The sequence below is a fragment of the Athalia rosae genome, chromosome 4, assembly GCF_917208135.1.
Source record: "Athalia rosae chromosome 4, iyAthRosa1.1, whole genome shotgun sequence".
NCBI classification, from domain to species: domain Eukaryota; kingdom Metazoa; phylum Arthropoda; class Insecta; order Hymenoptera; family Athaliidae; genus Athalia; species Athalia rosae.
In genome coordinates this window covers 7,497,989-7,515,787 of record NC_064029.1, presented here as the reverse complement: position 1 = coordinate 7,515,787, position 17,799 = coordinate 7,497,989, and the positions used below count along the sequence as shown (strand labels likewise).

Sequence of the window (17,799 nt, the reverse complement as noted above, 5' to 3'; positions counted from 1 at the left end):
CTTAAATCCGTGTAAATTATACCGCAATAGTTCGTGAACGTCCACCCGACGCGTACGACAATTTACAAAGTATACAAGCGATACACGTGTACGCATAGGTATATAGAGATTGGTTGTACAAAAAAGCTCCGTCGTAATTTTCTAAAATTTATTCATTAATTTTGTTTCGTTTCATTTTTTATCAGAAGAAAAAAGAGACGGTTCGAGGTCCGCGACGAAAGAGGACAGATTTTAAAAACGGTGTAGAGAAAATTGTCGCTTTGCTTGGATAGTTAAACGGAGGTTGATGTATAGCGGCTGACGAGACGTAGTATTGTATACCCGTAACGTAGCCGGTACTCAAGTATATAGGTATACACCTACGTATGTACGTGCGTTATATTGGAGCAAAGAAGAACGGATGGCCGGAGATAGGAGATCGTGATAGACGTTATTCGGGCGCCCAGCCAAATACTTCAAGTCCGTTGAGTAAGAAGGATCTGGGCGAAAAAAAAATTCATGAACATCCACCCCGCGCCGCCCGCCCGCCCGCCTGCCGAGGGTAGTCAACGTCATTGTAAAGCTTTTGTCATCGACTTGGCCCGCGACTCGCCGCGCAGCTTCTCCGATTCTTTTCCGTTTCTTGTGCGTTTTTTTTCGTCGTTTCAACGTCAAATGACACGCGTTGCACCGATCGCGGTGTACGCGAAACGTCTGATTTCTTCTACACTCGGCCATTTTACGGCATTAAAAATAGAACCGAGGTTGTGAAAAAAAGGGTTTGGCGAGTTTTTCAGGGCTTTTAACGGTAATGTGGCGTTATCCAAATTCCGATTAGCGTAGGGCGAAACGTATTCGCGGCCACTCGTTTATCGGCGACAAGGTCAAAATCCTCAACGATTCGCGGAATGGAAAAAAAAGAGAGGAGAGAGAAAAAAAACCGCATTCTGGGATGACTCCTCCTCGTAGGACCAGAACGCGAGCAACGCGCGCCAAATCCCCACATCCCGATATCCCGGCGTCCCGACGACGTCCCGGAGTTCGCGGCCGTCAGTACGCCGTTCGCGCGCACGTTGCCAGCACCGCGAACCGTCGATCACGGCGGTCAAAATTTGCCGCAAGTATAACGGAATCAAAAGTGCTTGACATTCGTCAGTGATTGTGCGCGGACCTCGAACCGGTGATATTTTTTATCTCATTTTCGCCTCTTTCAAATCGACCGGAGACTTTTCACCCCGCGTACGGCGACCGCGAGCGACGATAAATTTTATTTCTTCATCCCCCACCGGAAGCGGGCGAAGAATTTCGTCTTCCAATTCGACCGTTGAATTCACGCCCCCCGCGTAATTTCGCCTCGCCGAGTGAGAGTCTGACGAGAGATAAAACGGAAAATTAAAAAGCAAGAAGAGAAACGTGAGTTAACCGCATATTACGATATATATTCGTGTATTATATTGGGCCGGAAAGTTTTTACACGGCTTTTTTTTTATTACAACCTCGCCTCGCGAGCGTCGCGGGAGTTTGCCGGACAAGAAACAAGATAAAAGAAGAAAAAATGAGAGGAAAAAGAAAATCCCCCAACAAACAAAAAATAATGATAATGACGATAAAGAAAAAGAAGAGAACTGGTCGGTGGCGTGTGAAAGTTTCACTTAACTCATATCTTGGACACGAGATTATATCAAAGTGACGTTGAAAGATCCGAAACGCGACCCTTGTATATATACTTACTCGGTTTCCGTCGTTTAATCAGCGTATAATTGGACTCGTAATTTTCGGTGACGATAAAGTTAATTATTATTCAAGATTCGTGACATAGAGTTTATACCGTTGATAAGAACGATCCTCGCACGTTTTTTTCTGAAAAATAACTCAATCGCCCGTAGCTATTTCTATTCACGAAGAATAAGAAGAAAAATCTCCCAGGTATCGCACGCGATTTGAAAAACTGTCGTATCGCGAGTGCAGCGGAATGTAAATGTCACGGGATGCAGTGAAAAAGTCTTACGTCACTACAGAGAGGAAGAGAAAATACAGAAAAATATATTCTCTCGATACGTACGGAAGCCACTTTTGAAATGTCGCGCAATTTCTTTCGCTCGTCTCGTTTTTCCCCTATTTCTTGAAAATGCGTTTTACGTTTGAAGACCTCTTACCTTTACCCGCACCCCGGGGTCACTATACTCGCGTCGCCTCTGTTAGAAACTACCATGTTCTATAAAATTCATACCATGTACACCAAATATGCCCACATTATGTACATACCTCGTAGAATAATCAGTTTTTCTGAATTAAAATTCACCCGGCAACGTACATAAACAAAGACTCACCTGAAGTCTGAAGGATAATTTTCACTTTTCTCTTTTACTTTATACGCACACACAGGTGCATGTAACACACACAGATTGCACAATCTGCGGTCAAATTTGTTACAAAGTTTGAATGATAATTATCTTTCGTTCGACGCAGTAGCCGTCATCTGCGAGCGCGTTTCAATACAGAAAGAAAAAGTAGAAAAAAATTACACGAAATTGATTCAGCTATGCAGATCCGTAATAGCTGTGTATTCAACGCGCGACTTTATAATTTTCAACGTCGAGTCGCGTCGCGCCGTCTGAATAATCCGCAGGGCACGAAAAGCTGTCAACGGCAATATAAGTGGGCATAGTAATCAAGATTTTCTCGCTAACTAGAATTAGTTTTTTTTTTTTTCCTTCTGAATTTTCTTATTCCTATTTTAAATTTTCTTTTCTCGTTTTGATTCCCGTATTAATAGCGCGCGGGGTGCGCGCTACAACCTTATACCTCAAAAAATTAATTGGGCTTGCACGGCTCAAGTTCTTCAGCGACGCGATTGAGGTCTGGAAATTCTTGAGTGTCTTGTGTAACGCGTTTAAGCGTCGGTTTCGGAGGATCTGAAGTAAAAAAAAATGAAAAAATACAAACAAATAAGTAACAAGAAACAATAAAATAATGGTAATAAAACAGTGTCTCGTATGCGTCGGTGTGTGCATAGATCGTGTACCGTGGAAATTCTCTACTCTGTCACAAGATGTCTGCGCGCGTCCGCAGCATCCCTCCGGGGCAAACCCCGACGATTCTCAATTTTCAAATGAAACTTCCCAAAGAAAAGTCCGTTTCATTTATGCCCCGCGGTCCGTTTCGCCCCACTCCTCGACACTAAATTCGTACGAGAATCTCTGCGTAACTGTTGTAAAAAGTTACGTCGTACTTTTTCACAGTAATTTACCCGATCGTATCACGTTTTGCATAGATGAATACGTGCGCGTATACCTACGTATGTCGATGAGCGTATACGAGAAAACAATAACTGCAGATGATCCAAAAATGATAGGAGGAACGAATGTCTTTCTTTTGATTTTTCGAAATGATACTTTAATGAAATCCTGTGAAAAAATGGCTGCCGACAAACCCCGTGCACATCGTTCGGATACTCGAATTTTTATTCTTTATATTCTTGTTTTTTTTCAATTGAATTTCGCTTGGAAACTCGTATAAAAAATCCGTGCAAGATGTGAAAGCTCATGTAATCGAAATCATTCGAACAAGCTCATGATATATTATACGACTTCTACGTTTTATACGTCCAAAACAATTATTAGCATATAGGTAATTTAAATAACGATGTTATAAAAAATCAATAAAATGAAATATATATTCGGAAGAAACGAACAGAAAATCGAAAAAATAAAAAAAATAAAAAATCGAAACTCCACGGTCCAGAAGTGGGTAAAATAGTATAAGTATGTGTTGTACTGTGTGGGTATTCTAACATCGCATGACCGCAGAAACGTGTGAGTTACGCGAGATATCAAAAATTGGCGGACATAAAATTTTTTTATAACCCTTTTGGCAGTAAAACTCCAAGAGATATTTCCGAAACTGGAGAAAAAAGGAATCGAATAGATAGGAAAAGAAGAAAAAAAAATTATAGAAAAAGAATATAGCAAAAGTAGTAATGAACGAATTTATATACATATTTATGTAGCAAATCCTCTTCTTTCACTTTCGACGAAACATAAGTCGCCTATGCATTAACTTATTAGTTTCTTAACGTTGTTTTTTTTTTTGCTCTTCCTTTTTTCTTTTATACTATACACGAAAATGTCGTAAAATGTATATATATATATATGTATAATACGCAAGTCGGTGCGCGGGTATGTTAATTGACACGGTTTGAGAAAGAAAGAAAGAAAAAAAAAAAAAGATCTTCAGTATTCATAAATTCCATCAGTCCTCTATAATATCGTACGTATACGCATATATGTATGTGGATATATGGGTATATGAGGTTATCTACGTGTTCGCTTTGATGTTTCGCGTTAGCCTAATCTGCGGAAAGATGCGGCCTTCGAGGTATAAGGATTATCGTAGAGAGAAACCGTGAAAGGGCTCCACAGCATGGCTAACTTTTCTTCTCGCGATGATGATATCGCACAATGAAGATATCCTTCCGATTTATACCGCGTTATATACCTAGCATTTTGTGCAATACACGTGTGAACGTATTTTACACAGGTAACGTTTCTATACACCGAGAAGATCCGAGCGGATCGAGCTGTTGGGCGTTCCGAAATAGTGCAACGCGACTAGTATCGTAGACGGTGCGAATCCCCCGCGTTAGTTTCCATAACGTAAATTGCTTACGGAAGCGACTATAAATTATTCTATAAACGATAAATTTGCATTTCAAGAACGTGAAACGCCCGGGATTCCGATGTGGATTTAATTAAATCCTTTTCGTTTGTTCAGCTATATCTAGCGGCATCCGTCGTTACACATTCTCAGATATTATGCAGACATCATACACTATACGTGTTCGACGGTAGCTTATTGTTAGACACCCCGATCCAGGGTACGAAATACGTAATACGAAATTCACGGTTCTGCGGACGTAGGTACTGTGAGTGTAAAACAGATATTTTCACGTAGAACCGAAAACCCCTTTTTCATGCGTACCTATACCGTGGATATTCATACCGCTTCGATGGACGTTGGAGAGAACTCTTCGCTTCAACCGCCGTACAGCAGGCTGTCCGAAATTTCCACCGACAATTTTCCATAACCGCGAAAAAATTCACCGGTCGATTTTACATTTTCAGCTACGATTGTTTCAAATTGTGCCGAAACATACGTACCTATCACAGCTCGGTAATTGAAATTCCCCCGAACATTTTTTCTTTTTTTTTTCAATTTCATAATTCCCGCATTCCGTGTATAACGACGCGAGCTTGCAGCTTTGATGTTCTTTGATACACCGACTACGCTGTACACCGCGAAGTTGGAAAATCGAAACGATTTTCGTTGACCTCGTCGAAGCTCGTACGGCGAGGCGCGAATGAAAATCTGAATCCTTCGGATAATTTCTGATATTTTGTCGATTCGAAAAAAAACGGAAAACTGACTTACGGACGGCAACGTAAAATTTTTTGAATTATTAACGTCACTTTTCGGATCGTCGAACCTTCGATATTACAAAAGCGTATACAATTCTATTAAATCACCATATATCCCCTTATACGTATCCATATCCCGCGGAGCGGGTATAAAAGTATACCGGAATAAGTAAAGGTTATGCGTATAATATAAGACGTCCCAAAGCTTATAAAATGTATGCCTACGTGTGGCTATGATCTCTACATATTTCGAAAAATTTTTACCCTGCAATCCCCCGAGCTTTGCTCCTGATACGTCCACTTACTTATATCCTGCGAAGCCTGACCCATAGTCGGAAAAATTAAGCGCTGAAAAATCCGTCGAACGAAATCTACAGCCGGCGAACGCTGACCTCAGCCCCTGAGAAAAGAGTAGAAAAAAATCGAAAAAATAGATCGAATGGAATGAAAAAGAAAAAAAAAAAAAGAAAAAATCTTTTCAGGGTGAAAAGGCTTCCCCGGCTATCAGCGATCACTTTCCCGACTGGATCTGCCCTCTTTGCGTCTCAATAACTTGAAACTTGCCCTTCTCCGTGAACGACGTTCTTTTTCGCGCCCTTCGCGTCGTTATATATATATAAAGTACATAAGTACCCAAATGCGCTGGGTGAGAATAGAAAAAAATAAAAAAAGGAAGGTAAAAAAACCGAAGAGACATTTTTATATCCGTTCGCCGCGCTCTCATCGATATTCGCAACAGGTTTTGAACGACCGTACGGATTCAGCAGGGCGTATCGTCCTGCAGGTTTCAGCGCTCCAATTCGCGCCGTTAATGTATTTTATAACGTTCGGTAGTCGCTTCAGCGTTTTAGAGAAAAATAGTCGACCGTGTCCTTACTCTTATTTATTTTATTTTATTGATTCGTCTTCTTCCTTTTTTTTTCTACGTACACCCAGATGCGGGTATTGAAATTCAACCGCGACCAAACGTGCGCGTCAAGATAAACGACGAGGCGCGACACATCGCCACGATATCCGAATCGAGAAGATTAAACTAACATACGTCAAATTAAAGTTGCCACGACCGTTTGTAAAGCACATTTATCACATGTGTACACAGATTATTACAAACGGTTTGTTCAGTCGGCCCCGAAAAGGCTGTGGAAAGAAAGTTCGCTGCAGACTCGATGCTGCTTACGACGACGTCGTCGCATCGTAAGCGGTAACGTTATGTCCAGTCGTTGAAGTCCCTCCTCGTGTCTACCTGTTACCTTATTCTCCTTTACACTTTTATTCGCCCCCCCCCCCCCCCCCCCCCTCCACGTTAATCAATAAGAGCCGAAATCGAGACGTACATTGTACGTACAATTTACAGGATATCCAATTCGGAATAACGTAATTCAACGCCGTACGGGTATATCTAACAATTATTATCGCGAGCAGTTGAAGCGACGGTATGTACACCCCCATGGTACACCGACCGACGTACAAAGCACGGTATCAATTAGTTCGAGAGAATTGACATGAAAGCTAATTAGGAGTCTGTCACTATTGAGCGTATATTGTGATTCTCCGAAATTTCTCACCGGACGTTGTCGTACGATGACGATGACGAGAAATTTTATATTCCGACTCTGCGCAGGTACATTTGACTTTATACGTTCCCTGAAACTTTTTGGGTAAATTGTTCTTCTTTTTTTTTTTTTTTAATTGCCTAGGTACCACCGTCAACCGCCGTACGTGGATTATAACGCGTCCGCTCCGGAGGATATTTGAGGGTAAAAAAATCAAATAGCAAGTTTTACGTTCAAAAATATAAAACAAAAAAGAGACAACGAATAAAAAGTGAAGAAAGAGAGAAAAAAAAAAAATTACCTCCGCTAAAAACAGACCCCTATACCCGCACTAAATTAGCCAACTGTCCCTTTCGTTGTAAAGTAAAAACTCCCGCGTGGTGTTTCACCGAATTCAAAGCTCGACGACTGTCCCCCTGCGTGTATAGGTGTACATTTTTGTTCCCGATGCCTTTTTTCGTTTTGCGAAAGAAATTTTTTTTCATCCCCATTATTCTCCGTACCTTCGCGTAGTCGATGTGCATTATAATTATAACGTGAATAGATGATAATCTTTTATTGCACCGATTCGATTGAATTTATGTACAGTCGTCGGGAAACTTGTGAAAAAAAAAAACTCATTGTCACGAGAAAAAAGAATCAAGATGGAATCGGTTTACCGATATCGTGATGCATAATTGCGACGAACGCGACGGTGAAAGGAATTGCGATTTTTTACTCAGAAATAGATCGAGCTTTCGAATTTGAAATGGGTATACAGATCTATTAACCGTATGGCGCGGTAACGCCCGAATTTAGAGCAGGTAGCCGAAAATGTTGTTCGGTTTAGAGTGGGCGTACGAAAGCTAACCGCCATTTGTCACATATGCTCATATATCGCGTTTATTACTGGAAAGGCACGTGGTGTGCTTTTGTCGCGTTTCAACCGCGTCATTAAGGCAACGCTGAGGAATTGAAATTAAAAAGAATGGCATAACTGCGGTGCGACGACAGGGAGGGAAAAAAAATGAGAGAAAAAAAAAGATACTGGAAAAGAAGAGAAAAGGAATGATTCACCGAAAAATAAATAAAAGAAAATGTTGCGGAAGATGGCTAGCTGTATTATTCACCTCCAAATTTATATTACGTACACATACCTGCAGTGTATTTATTTAACAAGGTGGCCCGCGTGCGCCTGGCGACACTGTAAATCAAATGAAAGATATTATTGAACGTAGTTATTTCGGTCCTTCACCTTATGGTTGTCGCTCCACCGATCATCGGTATTCGGTTCGATGTATCTGCACCTATTCATATTTCATAACGAAAAAAAAAAAGGAACGAAATAAATTTTACAATTTTGCTCGGCTGCAATGATCCGTAAGCCGTTACCCAATTCGCGTATTTTTCGCTTTGAATCGGGAGGGTTTAAAATTTTCTATTACAATGTATCGCGGTTTCTGCGGCGCAATATGCGCGGATTATAGAAATCCCGAAGACTTATTATCTAACGTGAAACGCACGAATTTGGCGAATTGAATGTCACTCTTCTCGGGATAATATCGAACCGTTTGTCGAGTCGAAAAAACGAAATAAAATAAACGAATAAGATGAGTGACGGGGGGGGGGAAAATTGGGAGGCGAAAGACAAAAGGGGGTGGAAAAAGTCGCCCTTCGCTCCCGGCGGGGTCATCGAATGATCCGAAAAAATCGAGGTTGCAAAAAGTACGTGTTCTTCGCGTCGAATAATTTCAGAAAGTCGCAGACCGTTTTGACGCGTGCGATCGAAGATAATAAATGATAGAGCTCATCTATAGAGGATAATAATATGGAGGCGATTGATGCGCGAACCCACGTGGGTTCATCCGCGTCTATATTCGTATCGGAGAAACGTCGTGTCTCTCAACGTCTCTTCGTGTCAGACATTAAAGAGGCTATATTTATCGGTGTATAATTAGCGGTGCGACTTTAGGTGTTATGTATGTACGTACCGTACATAACGTTATTCGATTATAACTCAAACCGAAACGATTGTCACCGGGAGTATAACGTACGGAGAGAAGACCGTGCGGATATAACGACGATTGCTTGAAAAAAAAAAAAAAAAAAAAAGCACGTTGCTCTAAATTCGAATAATCAACCGCGATAACTTGACCCACTTAATTATTTCGTAAAATGAATAAAGAAAGAACTCGAATCGTAAAAGAGCTATAAAATTGTCGAAAGATCGCGCGGGTCATCGAACAGCGAAAAACGAGTGGATGAAATTTAACAAAGATTTGGAAATTTCATAAAATTTTTATCGACATCTATTATCTGCGGGGTCACGAAACTCCCACGTCTATGTACGTATATTTTTCGTACACCACGCGTACAGTTGGTGACGTGGTTTCTCCGAGATTCGAGATAAGCGCGGTAAAATCTGCGGGATAAAATAATAAGAAAAAGGAAAAGAAATAGAATGAAACAAAAGCATAGATGTATAAAAGAGTAGCAATGAAAAAGAAGAGAAGAAAAGGAACGTCGAATCTGTGCAGGGGTCAAGGGTTCAGCGAGTGTCGAAAGGTCGGATGGGCTACCGAAGGGTCGACATCTTAACGTGTTTACCGAACTGTAAAGATGCTCCCAGTTGTTTCGAGGGAAAAAATAACATTGTCATGGCGACACTTTATTCGATATACGCACTAATATACAGCCGATCTAAGCAGCCCTCCCGGGAAGGGCTATAATCTGAAATCATTTCTTCGAACACGTATACACATAGTCGATAGCTTTTTATAACCTTCTCTTCGGAAAGATTCATATGCTAATGTAACCTCGGGCCACGATAGGGACGATAAAATTTTTAGCGTACAATTTCTTGTTCTTCATTTTTCAGCATCGTTTCGCATTTTGTCTCATCGAAGCGAAAACGAAGAGAATCGTGAAACGTACCCCGGCCCTCCACGGAAAGATCGAAATCTGATATTCAATTATTCCTTCGAATCGAAATATCCGTCGGAAATTATCTAGAGGTAACTCGTAGGAGGAAAAAAAGTTTACGTTCGAACGCTGAAAATGAAAAATAGTCGAAGTAGCTGCGAATATATAAAAAAAAAAATGTGTATCGTTAAATACGTAAGTAATGAAAGTGGAGGAAAAAAAAAACGGTATACGTTCACATTAAAAATATATGCGGAGTAGATAAATTATTTTTAAATAAATTATACGGCAACGATGCGCGGCCGCCCGAATTTCTGATGTGGTTACGTTCGGTAGTGAGAAAAATTTTCGTTGACTACAGAAATAGAATCATTTAAAAGCGAATTCTAGACGCCTCCCAGAGAAGATATCGAGGCGACGAATAAAGATGCAGATAACCTGGAAGGGGAGGCAGCCGAGAAATTGAAAACAAAGAAATCAGTCTCGCCGTTCAGATATACGTCGTACTGAATCTTCGAATGGAAAAAGAAATTCTCGAAAGAGGAGAAGTAGAGGGAAAAATAGACTGACGATAGAGGAAATGAGCCATAGGAGAAAAATTAATAAAAAATCAAGCGAACCACGTTACCTGGAAAAGATAACTTTGTGAACCCAATTTGCATCCTTTACTTGCACTCAGCTGACCTCAACCTGTTGATGAAGGAGTAGAGATAACTTAAACTCGCGTACATACGTCACCTCCGGCAGGTAATTAACCTCGAGGCGATTAAATCGAAGGTGCGGTGCGGTGCGGTGCACTTTTGAGGGGCCTGCAGCGGCATATATTATTCATTCGTACACGATAGGTAACCGTATGTATGCAAGTGAAGTAAGTGCATTAAGTACGCGAGCAAAAGTAAATGAATGCACCGTGTCACAATAATCTTCGAGGGAATATAATTTTCATAAATAATAATTATTCATTCCACGTATAATGAACAGCTGCCCGCGCACAGACGTTAATGCGAAAGGTCTTTAGCTCGGTATTAATACGTGTACACACACACACACGGCACCAACACTGCGGACGTGCACTTATGCCGCGATATAAATTTTTACTCTCCGCCGTGATTTTTCAGCTCCCTCTTAAAGTTTTCTTGCTTCTTTCCTCCCTTTTTTTACTCTCTCTCTATCTCAATTTTTTTCGTTTTCCTTCGATCCGCGCGTGTTCGCGAACACTTTTCCTCCCGCTGATGTGTCAAGTGCGGATGCACACGTGTTGCTCGTAAATGTGCAATAAAAAAGCACGATTTGACGACGTTGGAAACATCTACGATTCTTCAGCGTAGAGTAAGCGACGAATTTTTCGTTCGCCGACTTGCATTCTGAAAGATTTTAATTCTCACGGTTGATTTTATACGTTGTACGAATATTTTTATAGAAAAAAAAAAAAAAGAGAGAAAACCTTTTCAACGAATGAGAGTGCATTGTCTCGTTCACAAGTAGGCTTTTGGCGCTGTATACATTTAGCGAAGCTTTTTTCCGGAAATGAGAAAAAGGATCCAGTCCGCCGACTAGGAAGTACAAGGAACAATGCACCCGGAAGATAAATAAAAGCTCTCCCAATCAGGAGGCATTATTATAGGTGTACGGCTTTGTAAAGACTTTTGTTTCACTTCTTCATTCCTAAATACCTTCGAACTTTGAACGTTACTGCGCCCACGCTGCCATGCAGTTGCATCGCGAGGCTTTATTGTTTCCTCTAAAATATAAAAGCGCTTGTTTTATACACTCTTAATTATAACTTTTCTAATTTACATCGTACGGTACGTGACGTTGATCATTTTTTGTTTATCTCGTAGCGTAGTGCTTTTGTACCTAACTACGGTAATTTGACGTCCCTTTTGTGAACTTTTTTACTACTCTTTTTTTTTTTATTCTCTTAATTTAATTCGCTTCGCGCTACGGAATTAATATACTACAATCAATTGACGCAGGTATCGCTTTAACATAATTTTAACTTCAAAGTTTCAATTTAGAGTTTCGGAGAACCGTACGCTAGTCGTTGAGTTAGAAATACTTCCAACTTTCCGGAACATACATGTATCGTGGGTTACTCGTGTACCGTATCTACATACGAATATCCGGTAGAAAAAAGCTCACTTTTTCCAAGAGAAGAAAAGAGGGAAAATGAGAAATGAAAAAAAAAGAAAGATTCCCGCGGTATTCTAAAGGTTAAAAGAAAAGAATTAGCTTTTGTTGGAGTGCACGGACAATAAGTACGTTAAATATTTACTTCATTCAAACCGTAAATATAATCGCGAGGAGTGAAAAGAATTAATCATAATGAAATTTTGTATGTATTTCCTCAGTTAACACGGCTCGTACGGGTAGGTATGTAGTTATAAAAGTCGAATTTTGTGATGAACGGTAAAGTAATTCGCAGTTTAATTGAATTCGAGAAAATAATTATATACGAATCGACATCACGTACCTGTGCCTCGAAATAACCAACGTAGTAAGAATGGATTCGCAAGAGAGCTAGCGACATAATTGCGGAAATTGAAAAGAAATGAGATTTTCAAAATCAAGCGACGGACAACGTAATACCTCGGTGGACTGGAAATTTATCAACTCCAACGGATCTATTAATTCGAAAACTGCAACGATAACGAAACGAAGGAAACAAATAACGCTACAACTGGTTAAGTTCAATCGAGCTCGCGGAACCGCGTTCGATGATTCTCGATACGTGTTATTTCCGTATGGGTATATCGGTGTACACTCTCAATTTTCCATAATATACATTACAAGTATCGTAGCAGATACCGCGTTTTATTAGAGCAAATTGGAAAAAGAGCAATTTAAAATAGATAGCGACGTTGGTCGTCCAATCAGCGAATAAATGTATCGAATATGTATTCAATATGCTTTGATGGGATCAATTGACCGTACCGATAAAGCCAACTTTCAACGAGCCTTCTCGATGTTTTACACGTGTAATAATACGTGCACCAAAGTAATTCGATCGCGATCGATGCACCGCCAATAACGTCCTTATACCAACGTGGTTGGCATTTTCACAATTCCGTTCCGCACGGCATCGTAGATTCCGAAGGCAAAACCTCTTGCGATAAGATGTATTTTCGGATCGGAGTTATCATACTCGTCGTCGTATCTCGTCGCCGTAAAGCTTCCAAGTTATAGACGTCGAGGTGACAGCGGATCGAAAAAATATTCAGAAATCGTTCGTCCAGATTGTCGAAATTGTACGGTATAATCACGAAGAAGGTGCGTGGTAACGAGGTCTCTGATTCGATAAAAGGTAAAGTTGACCCTTCTCAGTTTGGATCACCCGCCAACTTGAACCGATCGATTGCGATGCAAGAGGAGTAAGAAGTTGGGCACACGCCATACGGCGGATCGGTAGTCGAGTGATTTTCGAACGGCAATTAGACGAAGATCAATAAATCACTAAACTCTAGCGTAGTGTATCGCAAGAACTTATAGTTCGCGATCCTCGAACAACAAATCTCACCACCACGTCTAACGCATCCTTTTCCGACTCTCCCATCATCCCATAAATAAGTTTGTCGACGATAAAGAGATTAGCGAATCGAATATTTTAATAAAAATTCACATCCAAATTTGTGTGGGCGTTCAATTCGAACGTGCACGAGATGATGGCGATGCAGATGGACGTGGTATTACGCAATGATCTGGAAAACGAGGATTCCAACATCTGGAAGCCGGTAGAGAATTTATACGCGGAAGTTAATTATGACATAAAGTGCAACAGACAGATTGCAGTGCGTATGACGTTTGTTCGTGCCAAATAAAAGCTTTCTTACGACTATCAGGAAGATTATGAGCTCGATTTATTTATCCTGAACCCTGAGCGGAAACCGCGTGCGTCACGCAATGGAATCGGATCGAATTTCATCGAAATTGCAGACATGTGCGTTACGCCCCCTCGAGAAATCCAAAAGCGAAAAAAGGAACAAACAAAAAAACAAGAGCGAGGAATACCGACTAATACGGCAGTGTAATTTCATCGGAAACGTTTCAGCGTCCGTAATTGCTAATTACGTGTCACCGGCAAGTCGTAGAAATTAATTAAGAATTTACCGTACTCCTGAATTCTACATTCGATGGAACAAAAATTGGCGCAAATGGGTTTCGAAGACGCGCTGCTACTGCTGCTGGTGCGAGTGAATCGAATGACGTGTACAACCGAGACGAGGAATTAATCCGAACGTCGGGAAGCCAGGCGAGCGATAGTCAGATTAAACGCATCGGATATGTTCGACGGAAACGGAACAATATCCATTCGATTATTCGCAGTGCGATTCGTCGAAACCATCCGAGGAAATGAACGCCTATTTCAATAGGTCGATCTATCTGCGCGGGGACGAGGGATCCGGAGTGCCCTTAACGAAAAAGCGAAAACCTGATTCGTTTTTAGAAGCCGATCGAAAATTTGCCAAGCAATCCGAATCGAAGCTCGCGTATGGATTTAGATATTAGGTAATAATTTATCTATCATCGAGATATCCAGACGCGCCTGCAGCACGCTCGTTTTAGGATCGAACGAACGAACGATTTTATGGATATGTTTATACCTTCCATCGCAATGCCAAGGTCGCATCCATGAGAAGATAAAGGCGTTTAGATTTATAGCAATGAAATTGTTGGCTGCTCCGGCGCTTGTAATTTTACGTCGTATATATTCGAATCAAACCTAGTTAAACAGAGCCGTTGCTGCTTACACTTACGTATAAACAGGCGCTGCCAAGCTCTTGGTCGGATAATTGAAACCCGGTACGTCGATCTACGCGATAGTTAATTTCGAGTACTTCTGCTTCCCTTAGTAAAAAGCTCGGGAATTCCGACCTTCGCATCGGCGTAAGTGGCGAACGATAAAAATAAAACTAAGAACGGACTAATGAGAAAAAATTACCCCATCGCCACCGGTCGGGAGTATTCTTCGTCGTTTCTTCGTCGTATTCCTCTCCGTGCACTCCGACGCTGCGGATGGTGCACCCGCTCGCTGCTCTCCTTCTTCTCGATCCGCGTCTCGTAAACTTGGCCAAGGCTTCGTGGTGCGGCGACTGAGAGAAAAAATAAGATGAAAGAAAAAATTGAAATATGTCGCTGGAATGTCGGTTAAATCAGTCGCAGCGGTCTGCGAGCATCCTTCGATTTACCATACGCTTAAGAGCATCTCCGACAACAACCGCGCGGAGTATCAGTACTTTTAGCCGAAGACAAAAGAAAAAAAATAGTTAATTCGTATGGGCAGATTCTATTTCTAGATGGCTGAAAATAGGATGCCATGAATATAGATTATGTACTCTGTTATGTACACGCGTATAATACACGGTGTACGTACGTACGTACATGGGTATGTATATCGCGTATATCCACAGGCATAGGTATAGGTATATTTGCGTACACATTTGGCATATCGAAAGCTCTCTCGGCCGAGTACCTTTTGTGCGCCATCGAAGGCACCCGGCGTGATATCGACGCGACTACGTTAATTCGCCGTATAAAGCGGTACATGGAAGGTGCGGAGAAACTTAGCGTCGGGTGTAAAATTTAATTAAAGAATTAAGAGAAACGAAACGCGGGTTGCAGTAGGGCGCGAAATGGGTATACGTATTATACCTACGTAGGTATGCTCTTAACTTTCGAGACGTTAAGTAGAGTTCTAACAGTTTTCTTATGTAGCTACCAACGTAGATAAGTACGTACATACCTCCGCGCATACGTATACGTATACGTATATAACAGAAGCGCGGAATCTCGTCCGTTGTCTGAATTCAATTCACTTGACATAACTTGAACTTACACGGTAACCGGTGGGCGGATATCGCGCGGACACGATATCGAACGGACTTACGTTTTCCATCCTTGTCGAAGACGAGTTACGAACGATCTCGAAGGTCCCGATCCTTCGAAGTCCGTACACAGTGTGTATACCTACGTACGTAATACGTACCCGAGGCAATTTCAGTTCGTTAGTAAAGTTCAGCCACTCTGTACACGTGATCGGAACGGTGGAGACTGTTTCGAATCTCGTTATACACGAGTCTTTAATAAAAGCTCGACTTGTAAAGTCGCGGGCCGTTACAAATACTCCAACATGGGATACTACCGTCTAAAGCTGAGATTTCCGGTTTAAAAGCTTCAAACTCGAGCTTAAAGATAATCGCGTGTACCGTACGCATCGGTTTGAACGCCGTGCATCGAGTTAAGGTATCACGTAAGCGATATTTTCACAGGATATCACCCTATATAATTTTGCAGGAAATTTATTCGTACTCACAATATGTAAGCTCACCGATTCATCTCCGGAGCATGGAGGGCGTGTGTATAACTTAAAGGTGAAGGCCGTGCTCGAAGCTTCTCATATTTTCAAGTAGCTGTACGCGTGTCGAGTGAGATTTATGTCTTTTTGAGATAAGGAGAAAAAAAACAAATTTTCAAACTTTTGATCGAGAATTAAATAAGGCCCTTTTAATTCCTGTCACTTGTTCTCGTTCATAATTTCATGTAGAAGTTTCCGTTGAAAATAGAAGAAAAAGAAACCGAGAAAAGAAATCAAATTTTAATTTAAACTTATAAACGAGAAACTTCGGTGTATTGTACCGCTCAGATTACGTCGATCGATGACTTAACACTTTCGCTTTTGAGTTTCGCACCTATACGGGGAATTTCGGGAACCAAAAAGCTCGGGTTTTCTGGACGATGTGAATTAAAGCCGATGGGATTACGCAGTTTTCTCCCCCCGTCTCCCGTGTACACGTAATATACCGATAACCGCAAAAGCTCGCAAGATTGATCGCTCCTATATCGGGGGGGGGGAAAACGGGGCGCTCGCTTATATCGGAACACTCGAAAATTTCTGACTTGTCAAAACCAACCCTGCTCAATTTTGACACTCTTGTCACCGCGGATGATTGACCCTTTCGCCCACCAGAATTCAATTTCAACCCCTTTCACTTATACAAACGTCTTTTATACCCGACCCGGGCCCAAAAGTAATAGTTTTACCATGGATCTGTTGAATGAATCACTTACGTAAAATTACACGTAAATACCGAATACGTGAAAATTATCCAATAACAATACATTATTTGCTGATTCATCGCTCTTCTCATAGGATATACTATTTGACGTGGCCACGGCTTGGGTAGTATCACTTTACCCTATAGATTATAATACGTCTGGATAGAGATGAAAAATTCCTAGTATAATTCAAGGTCTCAAGAAGCTGAGTTTCTCCTAGATAGAAGCTTTCCTTTTTTTCTTCCTTTCACGCGATTCCTCGGGTTTCCGGAACAGACGAAAAAAAGGAGAAGAACAAAAAAATACGACATCATTTGACCAAATTTCTTGCACAATCGCACGATCGAGGCGGGACGGTCGGTGAGATTTCGGAGCGACGCACCTGTTCGTTAATTTTACGAATTTGTAATATTAAATTAATCTTTATCGCTGCGATCGCGTCGTTGAACACCTCGTCGATGAAATTTTACACGCGAAATGCCATGGCTAACGAGAATTCGCGCGGAGCACAATATTATGCGACACTTGTGCAATTTCGATGCGTGCATTTCCGATTCGCGGAACACTTTTGTCTTAATTTTTCGTCCAATTACGGTAATTAACAGTCACTGGAATCCAGACACTTCGGCGCATGCATAATGCGAACATCTGCTATCTAAGAGAAGAACATATAATAATTCGAGCGAACCATACGTCGGTTTGATTCGTTCGAATGGATTCAAAGGAATATTTAATGAAATTTCATTCCGTACGCGATACAGCGGAGGTAGAAAAGTACGGCGGTTCTATTCAACGGCAGATTTTCAAAGCGACTTCATCCATGCGCGAATGCAGAATTCAAAGAGTTTTGTTTGTAACTATTTTGTTTTTCATTTTCGATTCAATTATTTGTTTAT

General features: G+C 41.2%; 2 protein-coding genes across 7 annotated transcripts in view; one reads left to right on the top strand and one right to left on the bottom strand.

The window, feature by feature from the left end:
* The window catches only part of LOC125500663, a 61,042-nt gene that overhangs the window by 17,258 nt on the left and 25,985 nt on the right, over positions 1 to 17,799 (bottom strand). For 2 of the 3 annotated variants that reach the window (XM_048654223.1, XM_048654224.1), the window contains one exon: positions 14,790 to 14,940. In XM_048654223.1, coding sequence (XP_048510180.1) covers positions 14,790 to 14,940 — 151 coding nt within the window. Of the gene's footprint in view, positions 1 to 11,016; positions 11,215 to 14,789; positions 14,941 to 17,799 lie in introns of those variants that run through there. The other variant, XM_048654222.1, reaches the window with a different exon arrangement.
* The window catches only part of LOC105692762 (cardioacceleratory peptide receptor-like), a 30,542-nt gene continuing 13,703 nt past the window's right edge, over positions 961 to 17,799 (top strand). For 2 of the 4 annotated variants that reach the window (XM_048654218.1, XM_048654217.1), the window contains exon 1: positions 961 to 1,392. The gene's annotated coding sequence lies outside the window, so the exon portion shown is untranslated. The remainder of the gene's footprint in view (positions 1,393 to 17,799) is intronic. The other 2 variants (XM_012412193.2, XM_012412192.2) reach the window with 1 other exon arrangement.